The 21,282-nt window shown below is 40.1% G+C and overlaps 1 protein-coding gene across 6 annotated transcripts in view; it reads right to left on the reverse strand.

The window, feature by feature from the left end:
- Positions 1–20,232, reverse strand: part of TENM2 (teneurin transmembrane protein 2) — a 1,311,127-nt gene extending 1,290,895 nt beyond the window's left edge. For all 6 annotated transcript variants that reach the window (XM_075274735.1, XM_075274734.1, XM_075274733.1 and 3 more), the window contains exon 1: positions 19,975–20,232. In XM_075274735.1, coding sequence (XP_075130836.1) covers positions 19,975–20,200 — 226 coding nt within the window. In that variant the 5' untranslated portion in view covers positions 20,201–20,232. The remainder of the gene's footprint in view (positions 1–19,974) is intronic.
- Positions 20,233–21,282: the final 1,050 nt, after the last annotated feature.

Consider the following 21,282-nt stretch of genomic DNA (forward strand, 5'->3'; position numbering starts at 1 on the left):
GACAGACTTCTCTGTTTTAGAAAATGTTGTTTAGTGTTCTATGACTTTGGATGTTGTTGCTTAGACACCAGATCCTTACTAATAAGGATTTTATTTGCATCCACAAAGCACAAAAGCAGACATGGACACCTGACTACCAATGCCCACATTAAAAGCTTTGCAGTACTACATGTGGCATCAACAATCTCTGCTATAGTTATTAATATTGAAAAAAAAAGTTCAGATGACAGATAGGAAGGCAGAATATGAAAATATTCTAATACATTTTTCAATGACTTGTGGGTTTAAATAGCAATATAACACTCAAAGATCTAAACAGATCAAACAATCTGGATAAAAATGTGCTCCCTTAAGAAGAGCATCAAGAGAGCTCGTACGATTTTTTTTATTTTTTTTTACAGTTTTCGGAATTGCTTTAGAAACAAGCATATGCTGCAAAAAATGAAGACAAAATATGGTGAATGACAAATACTTGTAGCGTTCACTGAGAGCCTAGAGATGAAATTGCCTTAATAAAATTATTTTCAAAGGCTTTTGTAATCTGAATGATGGTTTTGTTAACAGTGTGAAGAAATTTGAGACATTGGTAAAGAATTGTCACCAGATGGACATTTTAATTAGATAATGGTACTAAAAAGATTGAGGGGTTTTTTTAAAATCTTTCTTTCATCAACACAATAAAAATGGTTTATTGAAAATTGCAGTATAGTTCTGTCAACTATTCCTTATGGTAGTGACTGCATAGTAACGGAAAGACACAAGGGGGCTTAGAAAGAACTTAGATTACATTTGACAGGTTTTCAGGGCCCCCCAGTCAAATTTCAGACTAATGACCTATCCTCGGGACAGGTTATCATGAGTATCGGAATGGTGGGGGACCCCACTTCAATCTGTTCTAGCTAACTCCAGGCATCTCAAGTTATACAAGGGGCCAAGCAGAAGGTACTATCAACATGTCAGGGTTCTGCAGCTTTCCTCCTATTGACTTGAATACGACCAGAAAGATAATACCCCAGCATGGCTTCTATACATTGGATGGTGCAAACATGTCCTTCCTAACCTGTCTTCTTGGCTGGACTTGCTCAGATATCCATATCACAATCTAAGTATCCTTTCTAAACACAACATGGTTTTAGGACGGCTTTTAAATGATGATACATGATAGTCGAAGATTGTGATGTGTTGTTTATCTCGTGACTGTGTCTATGTTTCCTTAGATGACTATCCTTTCAATATGCAATTTGTTACAGAATATTGTGTTGCAAAATATTCTATATGCAGTTGCTTTGGAGATTGCACCCTGTTTGGGATTTTGCTAGCATGTTCATATAAGTTCGGATCATGTATTACATTGTTTCATGAAACACTGGAGTCCTTAAAGGGAATTCGACCCTTAAAACTTTTTTTTTTTTGTCGTTAATACGTCGGAATAGCCTTAATAAAGGCTATTCTTCTCCTATCTTTAGATGTCTTCTTCGCCCCACTGTTCGGTTAAAATTCAGTTTTCCGTCGGTATGCAAATGAGTTCTCTTGCAGCACTGGGGGTGGGCCTAGCACTCAAACAGCACTGGGGGTGTCCTCAACACTGCGAGAGAACTATCCAGTGCAGCCTCCATCTTCTTCTGAAACGTCGTCTTCATGTGTCTTCTTCCGGTGCAGGCGATGAAACTTGTAGGCCTCGGGCAGAGCCGACTGCGCATGCCTGTGGTCACAAGAAAGATGGCCGCTTACACAGTAAGTAAGAGGCCATTTTCTTGTGGCCTGTGGGCATGTGCAGTCGGCTCTGCCTGAGGCCCAAGTTTCACCGCCTGCGCCGGAAGAAGACGCATGAAGACGACACTCCAGAAGAATTACCATCAAAGGCCCTTTCAACCAACATCACCTGGTTTGGTGAGGCTGAACTACAATCACCATAAGGTATCCTGCAGGCCCTCTTAGGAGGAGGGCTGGAGAAGTCAGTTGAGTGTTCACTGGCCACCATTCACAATTACTTCTACTTGAAGTAATAGGAACTCTGAATACTAATGGTTGCAGAGAAGTGCAGTACTGCTCCTATTATTTGAATAGGAGACCCACATGCATTCCCTGTCAACTGCTAGAGCTTCCGGCAATCTGTTCTGGATAGACCTGTTCAATTGATAGGTCATCAGTATGGAAAATTGATATGGAGCCAGCCTTTTAGGATCATGCTTAACAAACCCAATGTGTTTAAAAGTCTCCCATGTTTGACTTAGTTTTGTAATAAAAGCTATCACTTTTATATTTGCTTTACTCTATTGGCTCACTCAAATGCTCTTAACATATTATGGTCCAGTTTTCCAACAATGCAGCCAAAGATCACGCACAGTTAAAGTGATCATAATGGCAGTATAGTGTGAATTATTTAAGTTACAAGGTCAACTTTGTACAGTATGTGTTATGTCTGAGATATGGTGGTAAAAATAGTACTAAACAAAGCTCTAAAATAGTACTAAGCACACTCCAACTATTACAGAGCATTACCAATATAGAAGTATTACGTATCTCCCTCTAAAGCAAAACATTATTTATGTGCCACAGAGCAGATACCTATGCATAATACCAGTATTGTACGAGCTAGCATGGAGCTTGTCCTTCATAAAAAAAAATGAAATTTTATATATATATGTATATATATATATATATATATATATATATATATATAGCTATATATATATATATATATATATATATATATATATATATGTTATACATATTTAAAAAAAAAATAAAAGAGAAAAATAAATGTGAAATTAAAAAAAAATATATATATAAATATATATAAGAAGAGGCCGCTGTGGAGATCGCTGCCCAATACGTGTCCAGCTGTCACCAAATAAGAGGAAGATGAGACTCCACGGACTATTATATTTATCCCAATACACCCACCCCACCCCACCCCCACCTCCCCATATAGCGGTCACCAACGAAGAGGAAGATGAGACTATACGGACTGTTATACCCCAAACCACCCACCCCAACCCCACCACTCACCCACCCACCCGAGTCCAACTCCCCCCCCACACACACACTTTACTAGCTTATATACATATATACACACACACACACACACACAAACACTCACACATACAGGTGGCACAGTGGCTCATCTGCATATAGTTTAGATGTTTAACCCATGCTTGTGTGGGTTTGCTTGAAAATATACTGATGGGTAAATCATCTCCCTTTCCATACAACTGCCCCTTTTGGGTGTAGGCGGGGAGAGCATGCATGGCCGCCATTGACTGCTCTTTACCACAATGCTCCCTGCACTTTGACTTTCTATGAGAAAAGTGCTTTCACCCAAATACCAAGTACACTAGAGAAATAATAAATTATATTTGTATGTATTATCTGTGAATTTAGAAATGGTTGGTATCCCTGCATGTAGTTTCACTTGCTATATGACTAGGGGCACCCATACTGGTGGTTGGGACTTTATTATATGCAAGGAGGAAGATATTTTCAATTGGATTTTCTACAAATCTCAGGAAAAAATCGTGGCGTGCTGAGATGCATTACAGAGGCTGATAACATTGAACTATATCCTCAACTTTCAGCCTCCAACTGAGTATCATTTAACAGCATAGTACAGAGCCACAGGGGACTTCATGTGCAACTAAGTCATCTCCTGCACATGGCACTTAAAGGGATTGTGCCAGGATAATAAAATTCTTCTGTCTCATAAAGAGCACCACATATTCACTCCAGTGCAGCTGAAGTGCAACCTCTTTAAGTATAGGTGTTGACAAAAAAAACAATACGATGCACAATACAAATCTTAAGCTATAGGGTTCTCTAAAACTGATCCTTTAATAGTGGACAATAATAAAACTGATACATGATGTAGATGTTTTTTGCCACTTCCGCAGAGGTTATTTCCGAATAACATCTATGTATAATTTTTATGTGCGATCTATAAAATGTAAAATTGTCAGCGCTGAAGAAGGCATCTTTGTGGTTTTAAAAGCTAACTTGTGACAACACCTATGTATAACATTTATGTTTCTTCTATAAAATGGTCACAAATGGCAAAGAGCAGAGAATACTGGATGATAAATACAGTAAAGGAGCAAAGGATACATACGGCATTAAATACTAACACCACCATGAGCAAACACAACAGGATAAAGCCTGTAGACAAAATAAATCTAGAAAATGGAAGAGAGTCGTATTGAAGTGGATTGAGGCTTAGTGAATACCGTCTTTCACTTAGGATGATCTACGTAGCTGGAAAGTTATACTGGTGCCTTTTATAGTAGCTGATATTGCATCCATTTCTGAATGGCACTGCAGACTGTTTTGCTAACAATTTGTACATTTTAGACACAATTTTATAATTGTGTTTTTTATATAGATAGCTGAAGCTTCAAGAAACAAATGTGCATAAATGTATTGCTACATTGAAGGAATATAACCTTGGACAAACCTCTGCCAAAAATTTTCATTATGTGAGCCTTGCTTTAAACTTCACCTCTCTCCTTGTGGTCACAAAATAGCTCCTTTGGCTTTGTTCCTTATTCCCCACTCCCAATCTCCATTTCCGTGGTAATCACTCCAGCCCTGTTCTGATTTCCCACTAGTCAGAGCAGGTTTCTTCCCTAGTAATGTTAGAACTAGCCACTGATTATCCTATTAATATTATAAATGTGAAATGTTTGTGAGTTTGTGGGTTTGTCACTTTGGATGTTCGGATGTTTGGCGGTCAATCACGCAAAAACCACTCCACCGATTTGGCTGAAATATTCCACAAACATAGTCACTACACTCAATGGCGCAATAGGCTACTTTTTGTCACAATAGCGCACATATGTTTTTCCCAGGACCCCCACAAAATCCAAACTCACATCACTATCTCTGCAATCTCACACACTTTGGACCCCGATTTGGCTGAAATTTTCCACAAACATAGTCACTACACTCGATTGCGCAATAGGCTACTTTTCGTCACAACAGCGCACATACGTTTTTCCCAGGACCCCCACAAAACCCAAACTCACATGACTATCTCTGCAATCTCACACACTTTGGACCATAGCAAGCCACAAAATTCATATTACCCTCTACAGCAGAGGTCAGCAACCCCTGGCACACGTGCCAAGAGTGGCACTCCTGCCATATTTCACTGGCACACCAGCAGCACAGGACCTGCAAGAGTTAAATGAAGCCCGAGTCTCTTCAGTGGGCTGCTAGAGCTGAGGCATAAGGACACTCCCCTTTGCGAGGTGTGCAGGAAACCTAGGGGGTGGAGCTTAATCGCTCAAGTCTCTGCCTGCTATAGTGATAGAGGAAAAACATAGCACACGAGAGTATATGAAACGTTAATTGACACATGTACAACTCTCATACATAGGCCCAATAATGAAAGGCATATTTCAACCAGAAACAGAATACAAGAACAAACAAGAAGGAACAACAGTTCCAAAGGGTTGAAATATTCAACATACAAAATAGTATGAAACAGTATCTTTTATTAATGAAAAATCATTTCCAAAAATACATAATACGAATAGTATGTTAAACACACAGACACAAATATTCAACACAGACAGAAGCAACCATATCACAGCAGGTAAAATCACTGGGGAAGAAGGCCGGTGATTCGTGCCGAAACGCGCGTCGGGTCGGTCGCAACCATACCAGCGGGTTCCTGGATTACACTCTAGCTACGGGTAAGGAACACTCTCCTTGTATCTAGGCACTATTCACTAGTGGGCGTATATATTTATGTGCACTTTATATTACCTCATATGCCCCTTAGAGAATAAAACCATCTAGCATTATTTTGTGGATGTTCTTATGTCAGTACTGCACTCTTTACATTCTTTGACATCTACGTATGTACTTTTGTGCCAGCAAGGACTTTGCAATAGACACACTTGTATACATAGTGTCATATGTGCCGGCACCTTAGTGTCTTTATTTATATGCTGTGCCTAGTAGTATGTTCCCAGCATTTCCCCAGTGATTTTACCTGCTGTGATATGGTTGCTTCTGTCTGTGTTGAATATTTGTGTCTGTGTGTTTAACATACTATTCGTATTATGTATTTTTGGAAATGATTTTTCATTAATAAAAGATACTGTTTCATACTATTTTGTATGTTGAATATTTCAACCCTTTGGAACTGTTGTTCCTTCTTGTTTGTTCTGCTATAGTGATAGCTCCTGCCGAAGCTGCTAGCAAACTGAAAGTAAGAAACACACAGCTCCCTTCCTTTACTTCCTATTCTCATTAATGTCAGCCATTTGGGGTTATTAGTTTAGTGTTAGTAACTCCATGTGCCTCACATTAATAGGAATAAACCCCATCATGTCCCTCATATTAACCCCTGTGTGCCCCATATAAAGGTTACTAATATGTGAGACATATGGAGGGACTAATAAAAGACCTCAATAATGAAGATACTTAATTATTACCTCCAAGTCTCTCACATATCAGTAACTAGAGATGAGCGAGTACTGTTGGGATCAGCCGATCCGAACAGCACGCTCCATAGAAATGAATGGATGCACCTGGTACTTCCGCTTGGACATAGCCGGAGCGCTTAACCACCCGCGTGCCGGCTATTACACAGGGGTTAATGTGAGGGACATGATGGGGTTAATTGCTATTGATAAGAGGCACATGGAGTTACTAAACTGTCATGCACAGGGACAGACTTTATGTGGCTGCTCAAGGGTATCCTGTGCCCAAAACTTACATGTACTGGCGCAAAATAACAACTCATACAATGTCGTATATCGAAGTATAGTAACCTGAAATACCTCTGTCCCAAAGACACTATGTACAGTTTATACCAACACCGTATAGCAGCTGAAATACAAACTACATTCAACACAAAAGTCTCATGTGCTCTCAGAATTACAGCAAAAACAAGATACACAGTTACATTTTATAGCCCATACCTTATACACAGTACGAAAACCTTACCCGCGCCTGTATATACTCACTACTACAATCACCGCAGACGAAGTCGCGGGTACCAGCTAGTGTGTGTGTGTATATATATATATATATATATATATATATATATATATATATATATATATACATATATATATTAGTCGCAGCATCCCTTGGTTCTATATAGTTCAACAGTTGCATTCACTTATTCCCCACTAGTCATTAAAGCCCATTACATCCCCAGTAGTCACAGCAGCAACTCTAAGGTCCCTAGCAGTCACTGTAGCCTGTCCTCATTTCCAAAGTAGTTAAAGATATCTTCTCAATTAATCAAAACATCTGACTCTCATTTTCTAGTAGTCCAAGTAGAGGAATGTCCAATTTCTATGGCAAAAATACGTGATATAAAACTAAAACTTTATTAGAATCATTAAAAAACGCACATATACAGTGGGGCAAAAAAGTATTTAGTCAGTCACCAATAGTGCAAGTTCCACCACTTAAAAAGATGAGAGGCGTCTGTAATTTACATCATAGGTAGACCTCAACTATGAGAGATAAAATGAGAAAAAAAATCCAGAAAATCACATTGTCTGATTTTGTAAGAATTTATTTTCAAATTATGGTGGAAAATAAGTATTTGGTCACCTACAAACAATCAAGATTTCTGGCTCTCACAGACCTGTAACTTCTTCTTTAAGAGTCTCCTCTTTCCTCCACTCATTACCTGTAGTAATGGCACCTGTTTAAACTTGTTATCAGTATAAAAAGACACCTGTGCACACCCTCAAACAGTCAGACTCCAAACTCCACTATGGTGAAGACCAAAGAGCTGTCAAAGGACACCAGAAACAAAATTGTAGCCCTGCACCAGGCTGGGAAGACTGAATCTGCAATAGGCAACCAGCTTGGATTGAAGAAATCAACTGTGGGAGCAATAATTAGAAAATGGAAGAAATACAAGACCACTAATAATCTCCCTCGATCTGGGGCTCCACGCAAAATCTCACCCCGTGGGGTCAAAATGATCACAAGAACGGTGAGCAAAAATCCCAGAACCACGCGGGGGGACCTAGTGAATGAACTGCAGAGAGCTGGGACCAATGTAACAAAGCCTACCATCAGTAACACACTACGCCGCCAGGGACTCAGATCCTGCAGTGCCAGACGTGTCCCACTGCTTAAGCCAGTACATGTCTGGGCCCGTCTGAAGTTTGCTAGAAAGCATTTGGATGATCCAGAAGAGTATTGGGAGAATGTCCTATGGTCTGATGAAACCAAACTGGAACTGTTTGGTAGAAACACCACTTTACGTGTTTGGAAGAAAAAGAATACTGAGTTGCATCCATCAAACACCATACCTATTGTAAAGCATGGGGGTGGAAACATCATGCTTTGGGGCTGTTTCTCTGCAAAGGGGCCAGGACGACTGATCCGGGTACATGAAAGAATGAATGGGGCCATGTATCGTGAGATTTTGAGTGCAAACCTCCTTCCATCAGCAAGGGCATTGAAGATGAAACGTGGCTGGGTCTTTCAACATGACAATGATCCAAAGCACACTGCCAGGACAACGAAGGAGTGGCTTTGTAAGAAGCATTTCAAGGTCCTGGAGTGGCCTAGCCAGTCTCCAGATCTCAACCCTATAGAAAACCTTTGGAGGGAGTTGAAAGTCCGTGTTGCCAAGTGACAGCCCCAAAACATCACTGCTCTAGAGGAGATCTGCATGGAGGAATGGGCCAACATACCAACAACAGTGTGTGCCAACCTTGTGAAGACTTACAGAAAACGTTTGACCTCTGTCATTGCCAACAAAGGATATATAAAAAAGTATTGAGATGAAATTTTGTTACTGACCAAATACTTATTTTCCACCATAATTTGCAAATAAATTCTTACAAAATCAGACAATGTGATTTTCTGGATTTGTTTTCTCATGTTGTCTTGCATAGTTGAGGTCTACCTATGATGTAAATTACAGACGCCTCTCATCTTTTTAAGTGGTGGAACTTGCACTATTGGTGACTGACTAAATACTTTTTTGCCCCACTGTATAGTGATGTTATATTATTAGTATATAGTCCTATATTTGATATGGTCCTTGTATTAGTGTCAACAAGAACTATATAGACTACACACTAAGGTCTCCTACACTTACATCTGTTCAGTGCAGGATAGAAATAAAGATGCTACTGATAAAAGAACGCATGTGTGACTAGCATCCATCTATGATAAACAGGACTTCTAGAAATCACTGCCCAACCACACCCTCACAGTATACCCTATAGCCCTCTTACACATTTATAGAGACAATGGAGGACATATATTAATGTGGGCTAAATGAGGCCATCAAGCCATCAAGTATCGGCGTCCACCATCAGGGCGCCGAGAACTGTGGTTGTTACCGCAACTATTGGGTTATTTATTTATCTCCTAGGCATAGGATGTTCTCCTAATGAACTTGGTAGATAGAAAATATGCCAAGGGATACTTATTGCTAATATCGGGGTTGAGCTTTTATGTGGGCTATAATATCAACAGTATATGCCTAACAGCATACCCCTTTAAATGAATAGGAGTAGTTATCAGGCAGATATTTAGTTCTGCTTACCCATATGTGAATTGATGTGGCTTATTAATGCATCCACGTTCACTTTGAATATTTAAGTATTAAAAAGTCAGGACTTATTAAGATGCAATGAGCCTTACATAGGTGAAACTTGTAACTTGCTGTGATGGACTATCAATGGGCCATGTTCACACAGTAGCAAATTGTTGCAGTTTTAACAAGGGAGAAATAGTTACAAATAGATAGTTTTCTAGTTAGTGCAACTTATAGGACGTTAATTTCCCTTGTCAATACCACCCAGAACCGCATGCCCCTCATTTAGCCCACATTAATATACAGTCCTATGAAAAAGTTTGGGCACCCCTATTAATCTTAATCATTTTTTGTTCTAAATATTTTGGTGTTTGCAACAGCCATTTCAGTTTGATATATCTAATAACTGATGGACACAGTAATATTTCAGGATTGAAATGAGGTTTATTGTACTAACAGAAAATGTGCAATATGCATTAAACCAAAATTTGACCGGTGCAAAAGTATGGGCACCCTTATCATTTTATTGATTTGAATTCCCCTAACTACTTTTTACTGACTTACTGAAGCACAAAATTGGTTTTGTAACCTCAGTGAGCTTTGAACTTCATAGCCAGATGTATCCAATCATAAGAAAAGGTATTTAAGGTGGCCAATTGCAAGTTGATCTCCTATTTGAATCTCCTCTGAAGAGTGGCATCATGGGCTACTCAAAACAACTCTCAAATGATCTGAAAACAAAGATTGTTCAACATAGTTGTTCAGGGGAAGGATACAAAAAGTTGTCTCAGAGATTTAACCTGTCAGTTTCCACTGTGAAGAACATAGTAAGGAAATGGAAGACCACAGGGACAGTTCTTGTTAAGCCCAGAAGTGGCAGGCCAAGAAAAATATCAGAAAGGCAGAGAAGAAGAATGGTGAGAACAGTCAAGGACAATCCACAGACCACCTCCAAAGAGCTGCAGCATCATCTTGCTGCAGATGGTGTCACTGTGCATCGGTCAACTATACAGCGCACTTTGCACAAATAGAAGCTGTATGGGAGAGTGATGAGAAAGAAGCCGTTTCTGCACGTACGCCACAAATAGAGTTGCCTGAGGTATGAAAAAGCACATTTGGACAAGGCAGCTTCATTTTGGAAACAAAAATTGAGTTGTTTGGTTATAAAAAAAAAGGCGTTATGCATGGCGTCCAAAAAGAAACAGCATTCCAAGAAAAACACATGCTACCCACTGTAAAATTTGGTGGAGGTTCCATCATGCTTTGGGGCTGTGTGGCCAATGCCGGCATCGGGAATCTTGTTAAAGTTGAGAGTCGCATGGATTCCACTCAGTATCAGCAGATTCTTGAGAATAATGTTCAAGAATCAGTGACGAAGTTGAAGTTACGCCGGGGATGGATATTTCAGCAAGACAATGATCCAAAACACCGCTCCAAATCCTCAGGCATTCATGCAGAGGAACAATTACAATGTTCTGGAATGGCCATCCCAGTCCCCAGACCTGAATATCATTGAACATCTGTGGGATGATTTGAAGCGGGCTGTCCATGCTCGGCGACCATCTAACTTAACTGAACTTGAATTGTTTGTCCAAAATACCTTTATCCAGGATCCAGGAACTGATTAAAAGCTACAGGAAGCGACTAGAGGCTGTTATCTTTGCAAAAGGAGGATCTACTAAATATTAATGTCACTTTTCTGTTGAGGTGCCCATACTTTTGCACCGGTCAAATTTTGGTTTAATGCATATTGCACATTTTCTGTTAGTACAATAAACCTCATTTCAATCCTGAAATATTACTGTGTCCATCAGTTATTAGATATATCAAACTGAAATGGCTGTTGCAAATACCAAAATATTTAGAACTAAAAATGATTAAGATTAATAGGGGTGCCCAAACTTTTTCATAGGACTGTATGTCCTCCATTGTCTCTATAAATGTGTAAGAGGGCTATAGGGTATACTGTGAGGGTGTGGTTGGGCAGTGATTTCTAGAAGTCCTGTTTATCATAGATGGATGCTAGTCACACATGCGTTCTTTTATCAGTAGCGTCTTTATTTCTATCCTGCACTGAACAGATGTAAGTGTAGGAGACCTTAGTGTGTAGTCTATATAGTTCTTGTTGACACTAATACAAGGACCATATCAAATATAGGACTATATACTAATAATATAACATCAGTATATATGTGCGTTTTTTAATGATTCTAATAAAGTTTTAGTTTTATATCACGTATTTTTGCCATAGAAATTGGATGATCAAAGAAAAAACCCAGATTATTGTTGTACAAGTAGAGGAATGACCAGACTCATCCATGGGAAGACTATGCAAATCTGCCTTCCATGATGTAATTAGGAAGACAGTTGCTGCCTCATTGTTGCAAACCAATAGAGGGCGCTCACTGGAATGTGCAAGCCCGTCTTAAGACAGGATTCCAGTGAAACAACCCAATAATGGCTGCTCCCTTTAGCCTCATGCCCGACCTTCCAAGAGGCCTTTGTTTAGCAATGACGCTGGGATTAATACCAGGTATAGTCTCTCAATCGAGGACAGCTGTTTCGATTTGGTTGGATCTCATCAGCCCGATGTAGAGAGGACTATAACCTGGTATAGGTGAGAGGCTTAGACAGGGTTTGGGGGATATTGTCACTCCTTAGGGAGAGACCACCATATAGGTGTGTGGAGACTTGTTAAGCCTTTAGCACTCCACTTTGCAAGGAACTATGGGAAGAATATGCAAATCTGCCTTCCATGATGTAATTAGGAAGACAGTTGCTGCCTCATTGTTGCAAACCAATAGAGGGCGCTCACTGGAATGTGCAAGCCCGTCTTAAGACAGGATTCCAGTGAAACAACCCAATAATGGCTGCTCCCTTTAGCCTCATGCCCGACCTTCCAAGAGGCCTTTGTTTAGCAATGACGCTGGGATTAATACCAGGTATAGTCTCTCAATCTGGTATTAATCCCAGCGTCATTGCTAAACAAAGGCCTCTTGGAAGGTCGGGCATGAGGCTAAAGGGAGCAGCCATTATTGGGTTGTTTCACTGGAATCCTGTCTTAAGACGGGCTTGCACATTCCAGTGAGCGCCCTCTATTGGTTTGCAACAATGAGGCAGCAACTGTCTTCCTAATTACATCATGGAAGACAGATTTGCATATTCTTCCCATAGTTCCTTGCAAAGTGGAGTGCTAAAGGCTTAACAAGTCTCCACACACCTATATGGTGGTCTCTCCCTAAGGAGTGACAATATCCCCCAAACCCAGACTCATCCAGTAATTAAAGCAAAGCCTTCCATCTCATCCATACCCTCCATGTTCACAAATATTGCGTGCTCCCACCATACCCTCACTGATGCATACAAGCAGCCTACTGCTGCCAGCACATGGTGCTATCTTTACACTGGCTCTCATGTACAGCTCTTGTTTTCTTTGAGAGAGATCTGGAAACTATGTTACTGTAGATTGTAGCCCAGGGATGTAAGTTATACAGTGTATAAGTGGATTTTGAAGTTAGAGGAAATACTGGCAGGATCATTAGTTGCATTATGTTGTATACATTGTGAGAAGGCATTAGGAATCTCCCTATATCAACCCCAGGTTTTTAACGTATGTGTGGTCCAGTGCGGGTCTTGAATAGGCCTCAGCCCAGGTGAGTTCTTAGCTCATCACTGGGCCAGAAAAAGGCTACAGATCCTGCCCATCAGTGCATATCCAGGGAGTGAGAGGAGGCGTCTGGGTCTGCCCTGTAACCCTGAATCTGGTGAGACAATATTGTGCTTGTTTTGTTCGTGTGGCTGACAGTAATATATATATATATATATATATATATATATATATATATATATATATATATATATATTGTTATAGTTACATTTAGCATTTCTGTTTAGTTAGTTGCTCAGACGAGCAGGATTTTGTTTTGTTTTCTCCTGAATTTAAGGGTGTATTTTATTTTGCATTTTGTGCCTGAAGTCAAGGTTTATTTATTTTCCTATTGTTTTTTTTCTAAATAAACCATATTTCAATTCCCTGTCTTTGACTGTTTGGGTCCGTACCTTTGCTGCTACCTTTCACACAACATTATCATACTCATTGGAAGAAACTGTCATAGTCTTTGAACATGGAAGAGTAAAATTAAATGGTATTGACTAAAATAACCTCTTTATTTTAACCTACCAAAACTATCCCTGTGATACATTAGTTTATTGGTATAAGCCTCATTTATAGCAAATCCTCGATCAGAAGGACACAGCTGGATCAATTATAGTTCATTTACAATTTTCTAAGGCATAATGAATAAAATAAAATCACTTGTATAAAGGCCAGATTCAGTTTTAAATACTATTTAAGACATAGATGACTCATATTAGCTGGACAGGAACATATACGCAGAAAAGACTGCATGGCAACAATATATAATGTCTATGCGTATCTAATATTGAATTAGTTTATTGTACTTGCTAAACAAAAATATCGAATTCATTGTTGGGCATAAATATTTCAATATATGAATGTGTTCACATGTAACCAGCCTCTAATTTTGGAAGATTTCCAAGTTGTCTTGAAACTATTTCAGCACAATATCATGAAATACTCGCAAAGCCTTAAAAAACGGCCACAAATAGGATTATTAGCATACCACTTGGTAATAACTTGTTGGAACCATTTTGTGTTTAGAAATGCTGCTTTACTTGTGATACACATATGGGGACATGTCTTGGTATGAGGACAGGCGAGGAAGGACACGTCTGTATAATTCAAAGAAGATTAGAGAATGAGCATTATCAGTTAAAGACTCTCATACTGATTAGAGATGAGCGAGTAGGTGTTCGATCGAATACTACGGTATTTGAAATACTCGTACTTGATCGAACACTACTAGCTGTTCGAAGTTTAAGGTTCGATTCAGAACCAGCATTGATTGGCAGAATGCTATACATTCTGCCAATCAACGCTGGTTCTTCTCTTACCTTTAGAAGTCTTTTCCATGCAGCTTAACCGTGGCGTCTTCCGGCTGGAATTCACTCTGCCTAGGCATCCGGCCTAGGCAGAGCTGACTGCGCATGCACAGGCATGCCCTTGCATGCGCAGTCGGCTCTGCTCAGGCGTCAGGCTGGGCAGAGCTAACCGTGCATGCGCAGTCGGCTCTGCCTAGGCCCCGATGCCTAGGCAGAGTGAATTCCAGCCAGAAGACGCCACAGGGGCGCTGCCCTGGGAGAAGAGTTCAAGGAGAATCTAGCCCAACTGTTACTCGTGGACTTGGTAAGTATAATTTTATTGAATTTTGCGTACCCCTGAAACGAGCATTTCCCCCCATAGACTATACAGTGTGCGGCTGTTCGAATTGGATTTTGAACCTCGGACATTTTAGTGTTCGCTCATCTCTAATACTGATCTGTCAGATCAGTGAAGGGTAGATGACCACACAGTCCCAAAGCATGATGGAACCTCCACCAAATTTTACAGTGGGTAGCAAGTGTTTTTCTTGGAATGCTGTTTTTTTTGGACACCATGCATAACGCCTTTTTGTATGACCAAAAAACTCAATCTTTGTTTCATCAGTCCACAGGACCTTCTTCCAAAATGAAGCTGGCTTGTCCAAATGTGCTTTTGCATACCTCAGGCGAATCTGTTTGTGGCATGCTTGCAGAAACGGCTTCTTTCTCATCACTCTCCCATACAGCTTCTCCTTGTGTGAAGTGCGCTGTATTGTTGACCGATGCACAGTGACACCATCTGCAGCAAGATGATGCTGCAGGTCTTTGGAGGTGGTCTGTGGATTGTCCTTGACTGTTCTCACCATTCTTCTTCTCTGCCTTTCTGATATTTTTCTTGGCCTGCCTTTTCTGGGCTTAACAAGAACTGTCCCTGTGGTCTTCCATTTCCTAACTATGTTACTCATAGTGGAAACTGACAGGTTAAATGTCTGAGACTTTACAATGTTCTGGAATGGCCATCCCAGTCCCCAGACCTGAATATCATTGAACATCTGTGGGATGATTTGAAGCGGGCTGTCCATGCTCGGCGACCATCAAACTTAACTGAACATGAATTGTTTTGTAAAGTGGAATGGTACAAAATCCCTTCATCCAGGATCCAGGAACTGATTAAAAGCTACAGGAAGCGACTAGAGGCTGTTATCTTTGCAAAAGGAGGATGTACTAAATATTAATGTCACTTTTCTGTTGAGGTGCCCATACTTTTGCATCGGTCAAATTTTGGTTTAATGCCTATTGCACATTTTCTTTTAGTACAATAAACCTCATTTCAATCCTGAATTATTACTGTGTGCATCAGTTATTAGATATAAAATAAGATAATCCTTTAATAGTCCCACAATGGGGAAATTTCAGTGACACAGTTTCATAGATGGTACAGTAGTATATAACAAGAGAGAAACACATACAAGCTCATGGCAGATAGAGAAAACCTATGAATTATAGCAACTAAAAAAGAAAGAAACAAAGACACACTGCAGGATCATTTAGTTCTCTGTGTGAAGTGATGTTAATAATACAGCCTACTGCGGTTGTAGTACATGAGGGGGGGCGGGGGTCACAGCATATAGATATAACAGGCAGAAACATTTTTTTTTTTGCAGAGGTGGGGGACATAGGCAGCTATCATGATAAACATGTGGTAGTTCTTTGGTAGGTAGTGAGATCTCCTGCTCACAGCTGATAGTTTGGTATCTTGTATCAGCACTATTGTCCATTAACCACAAAAAATGCCCCAAATGTCCTTCATCACAGTCCTCCTCCTTTCTTCTTACCACTGTGTTCTACTGCCCAAAGACGTCTGAAGCCATCCCGGTAGACAGGGTGCTGCTCTCTTGCCAAGCTTCCATAAACTCATGGGGTAGGTGGGTGATGGTAGGTTCCCAGGCTGTAACAGAGTCCCACGTGTCCACAGTAATAGAAAGAAATACCAGTCAGCTGTAGGCTTCTTCACACATCAGCAATAGACTCCAGAAATCATCTTCTTGAAAGACGAAGTCCACACATCCATGCAGGTTTCTCCTCCATACCTCATGGTGACCATGCTGTCCTTAGCTCCTGGGGGGATGGTAACAGGCACATGTGCAAACAGGAAAACTCCAGCTGATTCAGGTCTTGAGTCTTGTCCATGCTTAACAATAGAAACAAAAGGAAAAATATACTCCACAGGGTCTTCCATTTGATTTATAGTTGCTAATTCATAGTGTTAGTTTGCTTGGTTAGAGGATTCTTGACGATACAGACAAAAAGAGTGAAAAAGGAAGATAAAGGTTGCTCCCAGCTTGGAGCTCTGTATCGAGGCAGCCACTCAAGGCGGCGCCATGATAGAAAAAAAAAATCTAACTGAAATGGCTGTTGCAAACACCAAAATATTTAGAACTAAAATTGATTAAGATTAATAGGGGTGCCCAAACTGTTTCATAGGACTGTATAGTGGTCAAGGAATAGGAATTGATCTGTCTTTTGTCATCACCAGCAATGTGAAATATTAATTGCATAGCTATAGTGTGACATTGTACCGTATACAACATATATGCCCACATTGATTCACAGACTTAGCAAAACTTGGGTATTCATGTACACACAGCAAATGATCTAGTACAACAATCAAAATACAAAATCTATATTAGATAGCTTCACTGTCAGTATTCAGAGTTATGACTGGTTTTATGCCATGTATTAACTACAGATTAGCTTCTGATCCCAAAGTACAGAGCAATACATATGAAAGGAGTTTAAAAAAAAAAACACATAAAGATCAAAATCCCTGGCAAAATAAGAACATAACAAATACAGGTTTGAGACTTTTTGGTGCATTTCATATTTAAGTAGCTCAACAGCATTGGATCAGCAAGATCTGTTGGCTCCTGTTTATGAAAGTGCTCTGTTTTCTGGAACTTTCTCAATGGTGGTCTGTCTTTAGGGTAGGATAGGTTTTGACATCCTGCACTACCACCACTCAATCATTTCATGAATTCACCTTGACTATACAAGAGGTTGCTCTTAAAGTCAACACCAAAGACTGGGTTAGAGTCCTTGTTTTGCAAGGACGTTCCTGGCAGAGACACCCTACTGACGATGAAGAGCTATGGTAACGGTACCGATAGCTCTTCACCCAGGGCACAGATCGGGAAAGCTGACAGAGCACTGAATTCAGCGCACTGTCGGCTTTCCAGCGGTATATAACACCGTATATGCCCAAATCCATGAAAGATCCTCTTTAAGTAGTTAAGTTCTCCACCAACGCCTGTGGACCCCAAAGGCTATTAAGGATCTTCTCGCCACCGATTTTAGATGGAATATCCTACAAAGACTCCCATTGCAGATGTGTATCTAGCCTTAGTGACCAGTCTGAAAGGAACATGATTTAACAATTATTTTTAATATAGGTTATTATTAGATCAGCATCACTTTTAGCATAAAAAAATATTGTTAAATAATATTCTTTTTTCTGACTATTTATTATATTGGGAATTGAAATATAAAAGTACTGTAAGAAATCAGACTCGCTGCAGCATAAAGAAAATTCCAGCGCCACATTGTTTAATAAAGGTTTGTAAAATCCTGATCCTGTAAATGTTAAATTTATACTATATCTAACTGCCAAGACATGACAACACTGAAATATATGAACTTATAGAGAACCTTTCATATTCTCTATGATGTGACATATTATATACTGTTGCAAATCTGACAGTCTGCTGAATTTAGCACATTGTTAGTTTTGTGGGTATTAGAGCTATCAATGCTATTAGTTGTGGGTAACGATAACACTGCCCTGTCAGAGGAGCTGACAAAACAGCTTAGCATCATCGTTGGGTGGTGAAGAACACCCCCACCCCACCCCTGACCTTTCCCCCTGATGGTACACTTCTATAGACTTGTACTGTAAAGGGTAATTGCTCCCCACCCGGTGATGACACTGAGCTTTGAGGCTGGCCCCTCTGAGGGCCCGTTCATATGGTGGAAACCTTTTCCGCCGTGTGAATTCTCCGCGCAGCTAGCTGTGCCAGGATGCCGATGCAGCATCCCACTCCTGATTAGGCCTGAATGAATGGGCCAAATCAGGAGAGAGTCTTGTGCTGCGGAATCCACGGAAAGATAGAGCATACTGCTTATTTTCCTGCTAGCTGAAAAGAATCGCTAGCGTGAAAAAAAAAGTGGCTCCCATTGAAGTGAATGGAAGTCTTTTTTGCAGGCGGATTCCGCGTCAAAATCCACGTGCAAAAAACTCCATGTGAGCATACCCTGATAGTGCCATGATGATGAAATTAACACCAATGTTATCTCTGGCTCCAGGGAACATAACCACATAACTGACAGTGCACTAAATTCAGCATACTATACTATACTATATTATATTATACTATACTGTATAATATGTCACAGTGCAGAGGACATGAAAGATCCTATTTAAAGGGGTTATCCCACAAAGTAAGAATGGTAGGCTCTTTCTCCTACTGGATATGGTTGATAGTGGACCATACTCCCATTTATTTCACTGGGAGCGTCAGAGATAGCCAAATGACAGCACTTGATTATCTCTAGTACTCCCATTTAAGTGAATGGGAATGCTGTCCAAGGGAATCACTCTCACATTTAGATTAGCTGTGGTCACCCTGAATTTGCAGTGGGAGGAAGGGTCTCTCTTTTTCACTTTGTAGGATAATCCCTTTAACTTTGTAAGCCTTTATAAAAGGAGAGCTGGTTATTATTTCCATCACGCCTCTGTGGCTGGTTCTAATTCTAGAAATATACTTTACCATTATTGGCAACACACACAATTCTATACAGTAGTTTTCCATTGCATACAATGTTCATGCTTCGTATCCTGCCTGTAAATTCTTTCTCTAATATTATCCGTATGCCTATTAAGCGTATGGCACAGCTTTACCACTGGTCTACTCTTCTCAGCCGGTTACGATAAGCCTTCGTCCCATATTTCTCTGTGTGTATCACTTTCTCTTTCTAATAATAATCTATTAGAAGAATGTTGTAATTATCGGCTACGCATCTACAACATTATAAGTGAGATTTCCACCAGACCACTACTCTCTAATCAAACATACAATTTAATTAAATAACATTGACGCCTTCTCCAATCTGTAACCATTGCTTGCTTCATAAAATATGCTCCTTGTTTTCAAGCGGGCAAGGAATTCTTTTCTGAAGCTTAAATCCAGAGTTCTGAAGTGTCATCTCCACGAGATTTGCTGCGTCTTTAGAAATACGTTTCTGATTTGTAAAACTGTATCCGAGAATACACTTGTAGAGTAGCCAAATGTAACATTTTTAAGCAGTGTATCCCCGGAGCAGTGTAGTCTGCAAGGTGGGTGCAAATAGAATGTAACAGTAACGAGTTGCGATCACAATTTGTTACATCCATTTAAGAAAGCTGTAATAAGCTGACAGAAAGGTCAGGAACCTTTACAGTAAGACAGACATACCTTGCCTTGGAAACTCATCTGACTCTCTGTGAACTAGGTCAGAAACGCGGTTCCCATAATGCATTCTGTTTTCATGATCATAAGCCTTTAATGTTTCGCTGGAGCTGTACGACTTCTGAGTAGGCACTCTGCAGTTCTCACTATCCAATGATGAGCTGGTGTATCGACATTCTTTTCCACAGCGACCTCTAGTCAAAGATCTATGTCTTCGATCTTTTATATCCATTTTGTCCTCTGCAGTTCTTTAAGATAAATGTTTGAAAAATTCTTTTTGACCTAAAGTGAAATTAGAAGAATTATATAATTAAAGTAAGTAAGCTTTGTTATAAAGAGTTAAAATCATTTCATATTTCCTTGAATACATAACTCTCCTTCACAAGGAATAAAATAGTCTTTCTAAGGCCTCCTATACATAGCTACTTTTTAAAGGGTAACTCCAGTTGTAATCATCTATGAATGCGTAGAAATTTGTAGAGGACCTTTCATGTCCTCGGGCACATGCAGTTTTATATACTGCTAGAAAGCCGCCTGAGCACTGAATTCAGTGAAAATCAGCTTTCCCCTTATGTGTCCTGGGCAAGAGATATCGGTGCCAGTCTAGCTGGGCTGTGAGCAGCGCCCCTCCTGACAGTATTGTTCATAGCTCTGTACTGTCAGAGGGGGCTTTCCTTAACACCCAGCCATAATGCTGAGCTGTGAGGAATGCCCCCCCCCCACGACTGTACTCGTTCATCGACTAGAACTGGGAGACGTTCCGAACTGCTTAGCGTCATGGCTGGGTATTAAGGAAAGCCCCCTCTGACAGTACAGAGCTACAGACTGTCAGGTAAGCCCTTCTGACAGTGAAGAAATATCGGTAATGGCAACGATATCTCTTGCCCAGGGCACATAACGGGAAAGTCAACCATGCGCTGAATTCAGCGCACAGTCGGCTATCTAGCGGTATATAAAACTGTATGTGCCCGAGGACATGAAAGGTCCTCTTTAAGAAATTTTGTAACATATCTTATTGATTGCTCTTATTTCCAATCAGACTGCTTACATTGAAATTGCTTCTGTATCAAACCTCACAAAAAGAACTCTACAGAGGAGGGAAGAGAAAGGATGTGGCTGCCGTCCATTGGTGAATTGATTTTTGTCTCATCCTGTTGACTTATAAAGTCTTATCTAGAAGACATAGCAGAATAAAAAAAAAAAAAACTCTCACTCAGAGCAACAGAGTGTGGCAGCAGCAATTATTTGAGTCTTTCCAGCAGCCTTATCTTCTCCCCTACCTTCTTCATAGACTTGTATGTAGAAAGTTACTCA

Source organism: Leptodactylus fuscus, chromosome 5 (genome assembly GCF_031893055.1).
Source record: "Leptodactylus fuscus isolate aLepFus1 chromosome 5, aLepFus1.hap2, whole genome shotgun sequence".
Classification (NCBI taxonomy): domain Eukaryota; kingdom Metazoa; phylum Chordata; class Amphibia; order Anura; family Leptodactylidae; genus Leptodactylus; species Leptodactylus fuscus.